The following is a 14777-nucleotide window of genomic DNA, read 5'->3' on the forward strand; positions in this document are numbered from 1 at the left end:
AGTACAGTCTACTTCTTTTACCAGTTGTTGCTTTAAGCTGTGTGCACCGGTCAGCTTTTTGGTTATTCTGGAAACGGTCCGTCGCACCTGTTTGCAGCATCTTCTGCTTCTTGCGCTAATGCGTTGATGTAGCTATGCTTGTCACGGGCGGCGTACACTGCGGTGAGCCCCTCTCTTTTTCATGCGATACGAGCTCGTTTCTTTCTTTCTCTTTTGCAGCAGTTATTTGAGCCCTGAGTCTTCTGAAAGCCAGGTGTTTTTGCTTCCTTCTTTCCGACCGACTATTCTGTCAGCATAGTATAGGTGGTCCCTGAATTGGTGACCGGTCGTGGAATCCTTTAGTCTAGCGATGTTAAATTCTGGAGCACTTGTTATTCTGTTGGATCTTCCTACTGTAACTGAACGCAATCTTAGGGTAGCTATCTTTAAGTGGTGTCCATGGGCAACTCCGTGACGCTTACCTGTCCGTCGACTCCCATAGTGTTAAAAAATTGTTTAAGAAGTGTGCTGTTTCAAAATTAAAAAAAAAAATCAATGCTGGAAACCCCGTCCAGACATTAAGACCAGGCCTTTAAATGCAGCTAGTGCCAATCAAACTACAACGATCCAGAGTTGCCAACACAAAATAAATGCAAAAACAAAAATCTTATAAAATTCGGTACAAAATAAATACGATGAGTAAAATGCTCGTGAATATGTTTTTTATTCTACCATAAGATAATATTTTTAAAAAATTACATTGCTTGACAAAAGCTTACTTCTCAATTATTTAAAGATTGTCTAAAGATACTTTGTGGTAGACATTTTTAAGATATTTATTAATTAGAATAAATTATTGTATTAATCCACTCCGGCGGGACATGGAACTAAATCAGAGAAATGGCAAACATTTCTCTCCTCGTTATACCAAAGGCCTTCGGGACAGCTTGATTTAACGGCTTCGCTGTTGCGGCATTGGTAGTAGACTCTGCAGTTGGTACGACTTCTGAAACGTGCTCCATGGGGTTTGGTTAAGCAATCCTTAATGCTTAAATCAACTTGTCCGTCTTTCACCGTTGAGGGAGAAGGTGACGGAGAAGGTTGCGGCGATGGTTGTGGAGATGGTTGCGGTGATGGTTGTGGTGATGGTTGCGGTGACGGTGACGGCAACGGTGCTGGTGCTGGTGACGGTGACGGTATTACAGCCGTTGATTGGCAATTGGCATCAGTGGTACATTGACTGGTGGTCAAATCGAAGGATTTTCCAGCTGGGCACTCATAGGACGATAAGACTCCCTTAACGAAAATGAAAACCCTGGCACAGTTTGTTGGGTCTCTGAAAATTGCGTAGCCTGTGTAAGCATCGCATGGATTGAATGGTGTAGTTGGAGTTGTTGGAGTTGTAGGAATTGTAGTAGTTTTACAATTTACCAAACTAGCAACATTACAGGCTCCAAGATTCACATCGAAATATTTACCATTGGGGCAATTTTCTGATCGATATGTTCCTTGGAGGCAAACAATATACTTGGCACAGTTAGTTGGATCCGGGAGCAATGTGTTTTCTCTCTGGCCAACGCAGAGGTTAGTTGATGGAGTTGATGGACCTGGAACGGGTATCGATTTGCAACTCACTGAGCTTTCTGCCACGCAAGCACCCACTGTATTGTCGAAAGCCTTACCGGCAGGACAGTAGTAAGTTACTTGTTTTCCTGCGATGCAGAGATTAACTTTAGCACAGTTAAAGGGGTCTCTGTACAACACGTAGTTCGTTTCACCCTGGCATTGGTTCGCACAGGAACTACATGGTGGTGTTGGCGTCGGTATGGTGGGTGTGGTTGGTGTTGTGGGATTATTGCATTGTACTAGAGCCTGAGGCATGCAAAGTAGTTTTCTCGGGTCAAAATAGTATCCGCTTTGACATTTTCCAGGCAATTTTAATCCTCCGGCGCAAACAAAGTATTGTGAGCAATCCGAAGGATCACTGAATAATTCCCTATTTGTCTTACCTTCACAAGTGTTTGTTGATGGCGATGGGGGTATGGATGGATTATTTGACCCACAGTTCACGTTTGAGCTTAAATCACAAATACTTTTTTGTTTGTTGAAAAGGAAGCCGTTGTTGCACTTGTATGTCATGACAGTGCCGGACAAACAAACGTAATACGATTGACAATCGGTCGCATCTCCCCACATATCTCCATTAGGTCGCCCTGAACATGAAGCAGGAGTTGAAGGACATCCCTGAACTTGGCTATTGACACAAATGTTTGTGTTTGGATCGAACTGTAAGCCTGTGTTACATGTCTTCAATGTGACAATTCCCCATGAGCAAACATAATACCTCGAACAATCGGTAACATCCCTCCACATTTCTCCGTTCACTCGTCCTTGGCAGGATCCAGTTGGTGTTGGTGTTGGTGATGGGGGATTTATTGAAGGACAGCCTTGAACTTGGCTATTTACACATGTGTTCGTACTTGGGTTGAATTGGAAGCCTGTGCTACATGTTCTCAGTGTTACAACTCCCCATGAGCAAACGTAATACCTCGAACAATCCGTAACATCTCTCCACATTTCTCCGTTCACCCGGCCTTGACAGGATCCAGTTGGTGTTGGTGTCGGCGCAGGAGGATTTATTGAAGGACAACCTTGAACTTGGCTATTGATACATGTGTTTGTGCTCGGGTTGAATTGGAAGCCTGCGCTACATGTTTTTAGTAAGACAACTCCCCATGTGCAAACATAATACCTCGAACAATCCGTAGTATCCCTCCAAATTTCCCCGTTCACTCGACCTTGGCAGGATCCGCTTGGTGTTGGCGTAGGCGGATTAATCGAAGGACAGCCCTGAACCTGGCTATTGATACATGTGCTTGTACTTGGGTTGAATTGGAAGCCTGCGCTACACGTTTTCAGTGTGACAACACCCCATGTGCAAACATAATATCTCGAACAATCCGTAGTATCCCTCCATACTTCCCCGTTCACCCGACCTTGGCAGGATCCGGTTGGTGTTGGTGTTGGCGAAGGATTATTAATTGAAGGACATCCCTGAACTTGGCTATTGATACATGTGCTTGTACTTGGGTTGAATTGGAAGCCTGCGCTACACGTTTTCAGTGTGACAATACCCCATGTGCAAAGGTAATACCTCGAACAATCTGTTGAATCCCTCCACATTTCTCCGTTCACTCGTCCTTGACAGGATCCAGTTGGTGTTGGTGTTGGTGAAGGGGGGTTAATTGAAGGACAGCCCTGAACTTGGCTATTGACACAAGTGCTTGTACTTGGATTGAATTGGAAGCCTGTGCTACATGTCTTCAATGTGACTACTCCCCAGTTGCAAACAAAATACCTCGAACAATCTGAAGAATCCCTCCACAATTCCCCGTTCAGCCGGCCTTGGCAAGAACCTAGTGTTGGTTGATCCTTTGAGCAACCCACATTCTGAGACCAGTCACACACATTAAGCTGTTCGTTGAATTGTAACCCTGCGGGGCAGTTTTGTGATAAAATGTTTCCCCATGAACAGACGAAAAACTTGGAGCAATCAGCAGGGTCTCTCCACATATCTCCATGATTCCGGCTTCCACAGGAACCACCGCCACTTGGTGTGTCTGGTATTGTTGGTGATGGTTTATCTGGTATTGTTGGTTTATCTGGTACTGTTGGTGTGGAACAAATCACATTTTGGCTGCACTCACACTTTAAAGTTACCGGATTAAAAAGTAACCCTTCACCACATTTTCCCAAGCTAACTTGGCCCCCAACACAAGTGTAGAATTGTGCACAGTTAGTGAGGTCAACCCATGAAAGCCCATCTGGCTTTCCGGTGCAGGGATTTGTTGATGGGCAATTTCCACAGTCCTTGCACGGCGGACACTTTCCAGTCACACACTTTCCGCTAGTTTCATCGAATTTTTCGAAATGATCACAATAAGTCTGATAGCTAACACCTTGGAGACAAATAAAATATCCATGGCAATCTAGAGGATCTTGATATTTGTATTTATCAGGTTTTCCAACACAATTTGCACTACTTTGTCCATTGGCACTGTCCGGGTATAAAACTAAAACTGACAATGCAATGAAAACGAATCCCAATGGTAAACTACCGAGTTCACGATTTATTTTCGACATCTTGTCCAAGTCTCAATCGAAAGCGAAAGGACTTATATCTCCAGCACCATTGACTTGTCTTTTATACTCATTATTTTGAAGTGTCTGACCACTTGAGCTCAAAAATATTCATGATAAGCTATTTAAACAACCTCAAGTGCAATTCCGGACCAAATTAATCAGAATAATTGCACTCTAATTGCATTTTGATGAATTATTATCAAGTACCATTGTTGTAATGTCTTGAGAGCACTCTTCATAATTGATTTTCAGCATGATAAAAGCTTTTAGCACTATCTTATGTTTCAATTTTTAAAGTAGCTGCAAAGAGTTGCAAACCTATGAAGATGTTTTACTACACATCAACAATCGTCAGAGAGCATTTATCATCAATACCGGAACTGCCCAATTTTTATTCGAATCATGATTACAAAGTTATTTAGTTTTTTTTTTACTTTTTATTAACTTAAACTTAAAATTAGGTTCTACCACCAACAATTCAGCTTTTTCTTGTAATTGAAACAATGTTTCCTTATCAGCAACCATAAATGTAACCATATCAACAACATTATGTTGACTGGTTTTCGATTACAAAAATCCATTAAATTTCTATCTGATGCTATCTCGGGGAGGGAATGTTAGATTTGTTTGTAGCTATCTTTTTCGAGAATGCCGAATTTTGTTTTTCAATTTTCTACGACTCTATATATAGGGCCTGGCACTGTGCCTTGCTATTTATCCGAATATTACTATCTAGGAGAATAGAGAATGAAAGTTTTAATTATTTTGGGTTTGTGCTTTGCTTACATCGTCGATTGCAAAACGTTTCCTGAATGTCATGGAAAACCGAGTGGAACTTACGTCGCAGACTATCGGAAGATCAGTGGTTGTCGATCATTTATATACTGCGATGGAGAAAATTCCTTCCAAGAATTGTGTTCCCTTGGGTTAGCATTTAATCCGGTTAAATCAACTTGTGAAGATAGAGAAAATGTGTTTTGTAGTGATGGTAATGAAGTTGATATTAGAAGAAGAGGGGTTGGTAGAAAATATAATAAAAAAGTGCAAGTGTGTATTTTGAGCTAATCTTTGAATTTTTAGGACATCAATGATTCACCAAAAGAGTCGCAGTCGCCATCGATTGTTTTTGAGAAACGTTCGGATACAGGTAGAATCTTAAATTATAATTAAGAACAATTTAAAAACTCTGTTGTTTTTACGTTTTGTCAGCTTTAACGAAGCAATATCCTACACCCCCAGGAAGAACCTCGAGGACCACATCAAGAAATTCCAATCGACCTGTGCCAACCAGAAAGCATTCCCAACAACCAACAAAGCTAACTCCATCGGTTCTATCAACAACACGAAAAAATACACCAAAGACATCAGTTGTTCCAAATCGCAGATCGACTGTTAAGCCAACATCAAGAAAACCAAAAACAACAGTTTCAGCTAAAAGTTCAACAAAACCATCGTCACCGATTAACATACCGACACCCCAAGGGGCTCAAAATGTTCCTGTTCAATCAAAAGAACCTGCCTTACCAACTTTATCAGATGAAACAGAAATGGAAACAGGTAAACGAGGTTTATCTAATGCTCTGCCTTCGTGAGAATATAAATTATTCTAATTCTGTTAAATTTTAAGAATCATCACGATTACCAACTGAGAGTAATTCGTATACTTCAACAACGAAATCCAATCCAAAAACTAAGGCCCCCAAGACACCAACAAAAACAAAAACTACAAACAACCTATCAAACTGAGTTACCGACGAGTTCAACAGTCAAAAGTGAAGTCGCATCTGATCTGAAGGAAGAATGTATTAGAAAGACTGTTGGAAATTTTGCCGATCCAGATGATTGCCATTATTATTACCGTTGTATGAAAGGAGTCTTAAATAGACAGGAATGTCCAAGGGGCTTTGGTTGGGATGCAAAGAGCAAGATGTGTAGTACTAAGGGATGTTTGAAATAAAATGTACTATTTTTTTATGAAGTTCTAATTTTCGACTTGTTTAATATAACACAAATTGGTAAATACAGAAAGAATTAACAACAGGAAATTTTTATTGTGAATGAATAAGAATAAGTAGAATAAGAAATAGGAATAAATAAGGGTTTTCATAAACGTCAAAAATCTGCGTCGGTACAATTGTCTTTCTGTTTTGTTGCATTTATGAACACACCAATTCTGCAGAGTGTGTGAAGTTCAGATCTGTTTGGTTAAAATGTTAAGTAGATAGTTGCTGAATGCTTATAAATGTCATACAAAAAACAGAAATGGCCGCTACGAGAAATACTTGTTAGACACGTTCTTCTTTTTTCATTTAAAGAAGATAAATTTAATTGTAAAACCTAAATTTTTCGAACTTGACGTTTTAAATTTATCTACCCCACAAGCTAATGTCATTTATGAAGTTTATGAAAATGTCTTCTGCAATTCTTTTGCGTTTTCGTTCGATGGCAAATCTGACTCTATGAACATGTCTAAAGGTGTTCAAAGTCAAGCAGGCGTTTATGAAAACTCACTGTCAGATTCGAAGACTTCTGAAAAGGAATTAAAATGTTTTGCTCTTGATTTGTTGTCACAGAAAAGAGCGTTTTTAAAACTCCAAAATAGTGATTTCTGTTAGACAATTCCGTTTTGATTCCGTTTGAAGCTCATGATGTGTGTTTATTACTTTTCGCAGGGTAACAAATCGGTCGGAACTTTGCTAGGAGGAACTCTGTGATAGAGATTAATATCTATTTCCATCGAAATCCGAACCCTGTGCATCTTGAAGCATCAAACCACTTAGCGGAAGTTAAGGTCACATAATTTTTTTACTCAGAAATTCAAAATGATAAGTACGTACAAAAATGTATGATAAGAGCATCACGTTACTATTTTGTTAATATTTACCTTTTCCATTAACCTTTTTCGTAGTTTTTACTATCAGCAGCAGTCCATTTAAATGTTTATGAAGGTTTTTTTCATCAAAATACTGATAATGAATTTAATGTGTTATAGTTTTTTTTAGATAGCGTTTAAGGAATTTTTTTTTTAAATATTCTCGACCTATAAATTGGTACAATCAATTTAAAGTTGAGTTTAAATAAAAAAGGTATAAGAATGGATTGTACAGGCGCGGACCTAGAAATTCTTGCTATCTTAATTTTTATTCATTGTTCGGGAAAAATAGTCTGTTTACCAATATCGCAAAAGTCGAATTTTAGGAGATCTAGGAGAGTTATTCTATCACAACTTAGCCTCCACAACTAAATTTCGTAAGCCGGGTAAGGCTCGTTTCACACTACACGGTTTTGACCGTACGGCAAAAAACCGGAGGGCAACATTTTGTTAGAGGCGCGAAGAAGAGCATATACGCTTTCATATTATACGGTCATGGCAAAATGGAGGCGCCGCGCCGTGTAGCAACCGTCTACTGCAACTACAGTATACGGCAGCCGGATGGCGCGATAAGCTTAGTGGAGTACGTGACGAAATCCATGTTTTCACATCATACTATTTTAATCGTGCGGCAGAGTTCGTACTTAACTTGTAAAAAAGTATACACAGGAACCCTGCATGTATCGTGTTTTACCGTTCAGTTAAAACCGTATAATGTGTAATTAGACATTTATCCGGTTTATGCCGTCCGGTTTTTTGCCGTACGGTCAGAGCCGTGTAGTGTGAAACGAGCCGAAAACTCGTTGAAATAGGGTGTCTTTTAAGTGGCAAGAGAAGCTGTTTTAATCCTACCAGAAACAAAAAAACTTATTTAATCAAGGAATTGAAGACATATAGCCGTTTTCGAAATCCGTTGACTTAGGCCTCTTTCACACGAGACGGTTTTGTCCGTATGGTTAAAATTCCCGTGCCAGTGAGACAAAGAAGTGACCGTAGCTTGGAAAAATTGCTGCCGCTGAGGCTTCAGTTGTATAAAGCACAAATGGGTATCTCACATGTCGTTCTCAAACGTTGGGCATCTCTGTAACGTCATTGTGGTGAATTTTGCGAAAAGATCTGGGTCTACATCCTTACAAGATTAAATTAACGCAAAGCCGCTTGACCACCAGAACCGTCATATGTTGGGAATTAGGCTGAGCAACAACTTGAATATGATTCGGATTTTCATCGAAAAATCATCTTCAGCGATGAGGCTCATTTCTGGTATTGGTCAGGCAGCAATCCACACGTATTGGATGAGTTATCATTGCATCCCAAACAAATTACGGTTTGGTGTGGTTTATGGTCCGGCACGCCGGCGGCGTCATTGGTCCGTACTTTTTCCGCGATGATCAAGACCGGCTCATTACTGTTAAGGGTCGCTACTGTTCAATGATTACAGAATATTTTTGGCCCCAATAGTATGATATGGACTTGGAGGACATTCCGTTAGACTTTTTCCTGTGGGACCACGTCAAGTCTATGGCCTATACCAACAAGCCAGCGACGATTGATAAACTTCGTACAAATATCGAGCTTTAAATTGCAGCAGAATCTGGCTCAGCGTTTGGACTTCTGCGAGCGTGCCCGCGGTGGCCATTCTAAAGAAATCGAGTTCTATACATAATGGCATCGAACGTGAAAGTACAGAAATAAAGAATTTTATTGTTATCCAAAAAAGTTTTTGTATTAGATAATAAAAAAAAGTTTTGTAGCGCTCTTATTGAAGAATCCGATACATATTAAATATTTGTCTTAATTCTAGTTCTGTAATATTGTATTGATAATTATCACTGCTGTTCAGACCTCCGTAGCAAAACGATCAAAATCAGTCTTTTAGACTACGTTGTCAGGAATTTAAGATGTTTAAATTTAAACTGTAGGTCCCTTCCATTCCTGACAACAGTACTCGCACACAGGAATGGTTGAGAGTTGTAAGTCACTAGGCCCTGGTTCACAACGGACTGTTGCGCCACCCCATTTGATTTTTTTTGATTTTGAAATTTAAACTTATTTATTATTTGAAACCACACGCATATTTTCCGATTGGACGAGGTTTCAAATCTTTATTGAAGAAACCCTTTAACAATAAGAGCTTGATTTTAACCCACATCTCTGGGCTTATTCTTTAAATTTATAAAATGAAGATTCTTTAAAATGACTGATGATGATGATAATATCATTGAACCATTTACGTCACTCGAACAATGGTGACGCGTTTTTTGCTCCAACCTTTGTTTCGCTTTTTTAACGGACTTAGGTTAAGTGAAAAAGTTAGCTAAATGTCTCCCCTTAAACAGTTCAATTATTAACCTCGGTCCTCCAAAATTACTCATTGGTATACCATCGAGCCCCATTTCGAAATTCGTTCTAAAGCCGTACTTCATGAATGTGGAATACCTTACGAAGCTTAATGCAACTGATGTTTTAACAGATGCTTTAGATGTGACTGAGCCTGGATAGCCATCATCCACGTCATTTAAATTCCTTTTTTTTACAATCCATACAACCGCTAACTATCTTCTATGATCAATTCAAATTTCGTTTGGCTATGATATGGTTGCATAAAGCTAATCTGACTTAATTACGGGTAGTTTTAGCACAGGAATATAGAAATGATGTTCATAACACAAATTGCCAATTTCCATCAATACAGAAGTCCAATAAAAGTCCTTATACCTAATTTAATAATTTTATAATCCCCTTCTGACAGAGACATCCATATAGACCAAATATATCGTTTGATCTAACAAATTCAGAGGATATCCTATTTCCTGATGTGTGCACATGAATATGGCAAAGTTTTCATCTCATCATCATCATCAAAATTACATAAACGTAGAAAAGGGATTCGATAATGGTTTATCGCTTACATATAGCCGCCATTAATCTATGATGCCTGATGTATCCCAAAGTCAAATGGTGGCTCAAACACTGAAATGCGGGTGGCGCACTAATAGTGCATCGAAATGGATGAGACGCCATCGTTGCATATAGCAGCATACATCCCCAAACAGGAGTTTATGCAATTAATTCCATTCACCATTTATCAAAACGGATTAAGTTGTAAATTTCAAGCCAACCCAACAACACTGAATGTTTTGCTTATAAAGGATGAATGTGTTGGCCATTTTCCAAGGCTTTGCAAAAAAAGAAAATTAAGGAAAAAAACAGAATTGAAATTTCGACAAAAAGAATGCATGTAACACCGATTGAGTGTTGAAATCTATAACTCAATTCGGTTTTATTTTACTTTAATAAAACATGACCAGCGTTGCCAGACGTTACAGTTCACCCGGAACGTCGCGGATTTAAGAAATAAATGTAATTTTTCCATTTGCAGCTATTTCTTTAATGATTGGAAAACATATATACGAGTATTGTGGTCACACAAGGTCATTGACAATCTTATTGAACACATCCATTATTAATATAGAAATCACATTGTCAACCTGACAGCTGTCAGGAAAAGTTTCAAATATTTTTTCCAGTAATTGGAAATGATTTAGTTTTTAAAATGTATGTCATTTATCCTCTCACCATAAACCAACTTGGCGTTCGAAACTGGAAACGCATGTTGGTTAAAGACCAGGTCCGCCCAGGATTGTAGCGCCACATTAAGTAAGTAAGTAAGCATTTTTCCTAAAAAAAACTTTAATATAAATCTGCCAAATCTTAACATGATACGCACATAGATAAATAGCTATTAAGGCAATGTAATGTAGAGGGCCATATGTATTTGATAATACGGGGTTATCCATTCTGTAGCTTAAAAGTTAAAGAAAAATAAAACACATACAAATAAAATACTTTTGTCCCATGATATTTCTTTTTTCATATAAAGTTTGAACAGTTGGCATTATTGGAAACATCGATTTTTTGTAGGTAAGTTTCGACCACTTTTTGACACATATTACGCGGTATATCAGCTATACCTTGACGAATGTTGGTTTTTAAGTGCCCAAGAGTTATCGGCACAAACACAATCTTTCGCGTAGCCCCACAAAAAATGGTATAGCGGTTTCAAATCGCATAAACTTGGTTGCAAATTGATATCACCACGCCGTGAAATTACACAGTCAGGAAATGTCTCTTGCGTGGCATGTGGCACCGCCTTGTTGTAACCACATATTTTATAAGTCGTATTCCTCAACAGCAGGCAAAAAAGTCTGTTATCACAGGATCACAACGCTCCGAATTGATGATGACAGTCGTTCCATCGTCATTTTTAACAGGTGGCCCAATCACACCTCCGGACGAAAGAGCGATATTTTTTGCATGTAATGGCCCCTCTTGAATTACCTGAGGTTTCTCGGAACCCTAAATACCACAGTATTGTTTATTTTCATACCCACGTAGTGCTTCGTCGCTGGAGAAAATTTTGTTCGATAAATCGCCCATCCACCGCCTGTTATTCAAGCACCCATTCGACGTTTCTACGACGCAGAGTGGCCCGTTTATGAAAAACTGCTTGCAATATTTATGTGTCGAGTAGGTTTATCGCATAAAAAACTTTTTAGTTCACTGGATTTCCTGATCCTTATAAGTCTTGAATGCAGGTATTTACTCTAAGGTATAAAAAGATGAAATATTAGACTAAAATAATCATTTAGAATTTGAACGAGCAGTTTCTTTTATTTTTCAAAACAATTTAAAATGGATATTCCGAATAAGGATTTGTTTGAACTTTTTGTCAATGATAGCACTTGTAATGATTCTGCCGAGGAAAGTGATAACCAACTACTCTCAAAAGAAAAATATAAAAGAGGCTAGGATGCGACCCACACTGATAACTTCCCATCCCGTCTGTCGATTTGCTTGCTTAAAAGGTAGTCTACATTTACTCGCATACATTTTTACCAAATTTATACTATTTTTTGTAGAATTTATTTTTTATGAATAAAAGGACTGTTGGATTCTTATATAAAAATTAGTGAATAACGAAAACAATATTTTCTATGAAATAAAATAACTTTGAAGCAAAAATTTTTTAATTTTTGCAAAGCTATTTTAGTAGAAAGTAAATTTTTACCAAGTTTTAGTATTGTTTTTTTTTTAGAATTTTATTTTTTGTAAAAAAAAAACTGTCAATTCGATTTTTTAAAAATTTTATCGAATGTTTCTTATAAGATAAAATTAGATTGAAGCCAATATTTCAAATTCTTGAAAAGATATTTGAGTCAAAAATCAATTTTTACCAACTTTTGTTAAATTTTTTTTAGGTTTTTAATTTTTTGTACAAAAACTGTCAATTCGATTTTTTTCAAAACTTTACTGAATGTTAACAACAATATTTTTTGATAGATAGAAGCAGTTTAAAGCCAATAGCTTCAATTTTTGAAAATATATGTGAGTCTTAAATCAATTTTTACCAACTTTGAGTAATGTTTTTTTAGACTTTCATTTTTTATAAAAAAAACTGTTAACTCGATTTTTCTTAAAATTTTACCAGATGTCAAAAACATTATTCTTCGTTGCAAAAATTGTTTTGAAGATGAAATCATATTGTAGTCGTAAAATTTTGTATAACAAAATTTATTTGAAATAGATAACTCTTCTGGTTCTTGAGATATGGACGACGAAAAGAACGTCGCGAACGCACACACGCGCGCACAGACATTTTTATAAAGATTTTTTATTTCAACTCTAGCGGCCTTGAAACATCGAAAAATATCAAAATTTTCAATTTGACAAATCGTACCAGTTAAAAATATTTTGTTCCCACTTTTTCACTCGAATTGGTCCTTTTCTTTTTGCTCTACTGTTTCAAGTCACTTAGATTACACTTAGATTAGATGGCTACGTTTATCACCTCTGTTAAATCTTCTTATTTTAACAAACATTTCTGAAACACTCTTGCAAATTTTCTTCAAGATAAAAACAAAATTTAATCAACATATTTATTCGTTAAGGAAATATTATTTTTGCAACAAAAAATATGACGTAGTGGATGGTCAGCTGGCTTCAGTTGTTATTTGAGCTGCACGTTATACGAGTATGTTGTGCAGGTGTACATTCAAATACAAAATACGACAAAATGTTCCGTAAGACAATCCCTATTCCTGAGAACAACGAGGAATCGACAAATTGGGGTCTTCGGCAACACATTCACTTAGAGCAGCAATATTTTCAGTGGTACGAGCAAAACGATGATGCACAGGCCTAATAATATCTGTGAACAAACCAGTCTCTTCAAAATTTCTTCACAATTTTGCCAATTGCTTGCGCTGTTGGACAATTATATAACCATAGAATCATCATAAACACAATATCACCATTTTTGTAAAAGGTTTGGTTTTAAGAATTTGTATGCTTTTTGTAATAGTTAAACGATCCATTTTCGTAAATGTAAAACTGAACAAAAAAAAATTGGTTTAGCAACTTAGTTTGACAGATGTTGAATTCCAGCCCTATACATTTGAAACTGCAAAATTTATAACCGGTTACGTTGTGATTGGTATAAATTCAAAATAAAAATCAATCAGCATTTTTTTTATAATTAAAAAAAAATAATATTTTTAATGATGTAAATCCAAAATAATTGTATGCAACCAAACGTTTAACGTTTTAAACATTTGGTTGAATTTCGAAAAAAAAAAAACGAATTCACAGTGTACTGGACCAGGCGTTGCGTGGCCAACTTTTGTTGCCATACATCATTTTTGTTAGCTACTTAAGTGGAACGGTATTAGAAAATCAGACAAGGACACCACCATACTTTTTTATATAAATGCCATTTGTAAAACAGGTGACGAATGCTTTAGAAGAAAGTACTAGGAATAAAAGTAAAAACCAAAGTGCAAACATTGAAAAACAAAATAATAAGTTTTCACCTTTTAAAAAAATTTTAAAAAATGTGATTTTGATTTACAAAATAATTGTTTTAAATTTATTGTTATAATAAATACATATTATCCAAGGAACAACAAAAGAAAGCTGCTGTACAGAGACTTTTTGGACTATGAGTATTTTATTTTGAATTATAAATTTTTTAATTTCAATTTAATTTAGCACTAATTGGTGCACAATATTTTTGGTTAACCAGTCTTTCGCTAACACAAAAATAGGTTCGACGGTTTTCCTTCACGTGAACATGCAACACATTGCTGCCCATCAGAAAAACATGGATTTTCCAAATCTAAACCACAAACTGTAACTTTGTGAAGGGTTTGGTAGAATCTGAAGATGTGATTGGAATTTTCATTTAAACTTTTCAATTCAAATGGTTGCTTCAAGCATATTTCCGGTGATCTTTTTGATGGCCAAACGTGAACCGTTGCATAATTAAGGTATATATTTAAATTACGCAGGAAAATAAAAGGCGAACCAATCTTTAATCGAAGATTATGTGGTGGCATTCCAGGTATATGTGTCTAGTGAATTTAAAAATTCATTGGAAAATGTACACTATCATTTTCATAACCAACAGTATCATTTGGCTTAAAAGGTATCAGATCGCCTGGTAGAAACCTGGAAGTTAATTTCGTCAATATCAACATTTTTGGCTGCCAGTTATGATTCAAGTAATTACTCTGTATATCCCAAAAAATACTCTGAATCAATAAGTTTGTTTTCTTGAAGAACAGTGCAGAAATCGGCAGTTTATTGCGTTTCGTATTTGATTTTAATATATTTACTATAATATAAATTTTATTTATAGCTCAGTCTAATGCCCTTATTACGAAGCAAATCGAACTTTCGACTATAATCGAAAGCCAATTTTTTTGAAAAATATGTTAACCCA

At 36.9% G+C, this 14777-nt stretch overlaps 2 protein-coding genes across 2 annotated transcripts; one reads left to right on the forward strand and one right to left on the reverse strand.

The window, feature by feature from the left end:
- Positions 1 to 679: 679 nt before the first annotated feature.
- Positions 680 to 4133, reverse strand: LOC129942715 (chitin-binding domain protein cbd-1-like). The gene has a single exon (XM_056051759.1). The coding sequence runs from the start codon at positions 4120 to 4122 to the stop codon at positions 841 to 843; it is 3282 nt and encodes a 1093-aa protein (XP_055907734.1). The 5' UTR covers positions 4123 to 4133; the 3' UTR covers positions 680 to 840.
- A 1172-nt stretch (positions 4134 to 5305) lies between these two features.
- Positions 5306 to 6090, forward strand: LOC129942716 (uncharacterized). The gene is made up of 2 exons (XM_056051760.1): positions 5306 to 5679; positions 5750 to 6090. The coding sequence occupies exons 1-2, from the start codon at positions 5614 to 5616 to the stop codon at positions 6077 to 6079; spliced, it is 396 nt and encodes a 131-aa protein (XP_055907735.1). The 5' UTR covers positions 5306 to 5613; the 3' UTR covers positions 6080 to 6090.
- Positions 6091 to 14777: the final 8687 nt, after the last annotated feature.

This window comes from Eupeodes corollae, chromosome 1 (genome assembly GCF_945859685.1).
Source record: "Eupeodes corollae chromosome 1, idEupCoro1.1, whole genome shotgun sequence".
Taxonomy (NCBI): domain Eukaryota; kingdom Metazoa; phylum Arthropoda; class Insecta; order Diptera; family Syrphidae; genus Eupeodes; species Eupeodes corollae.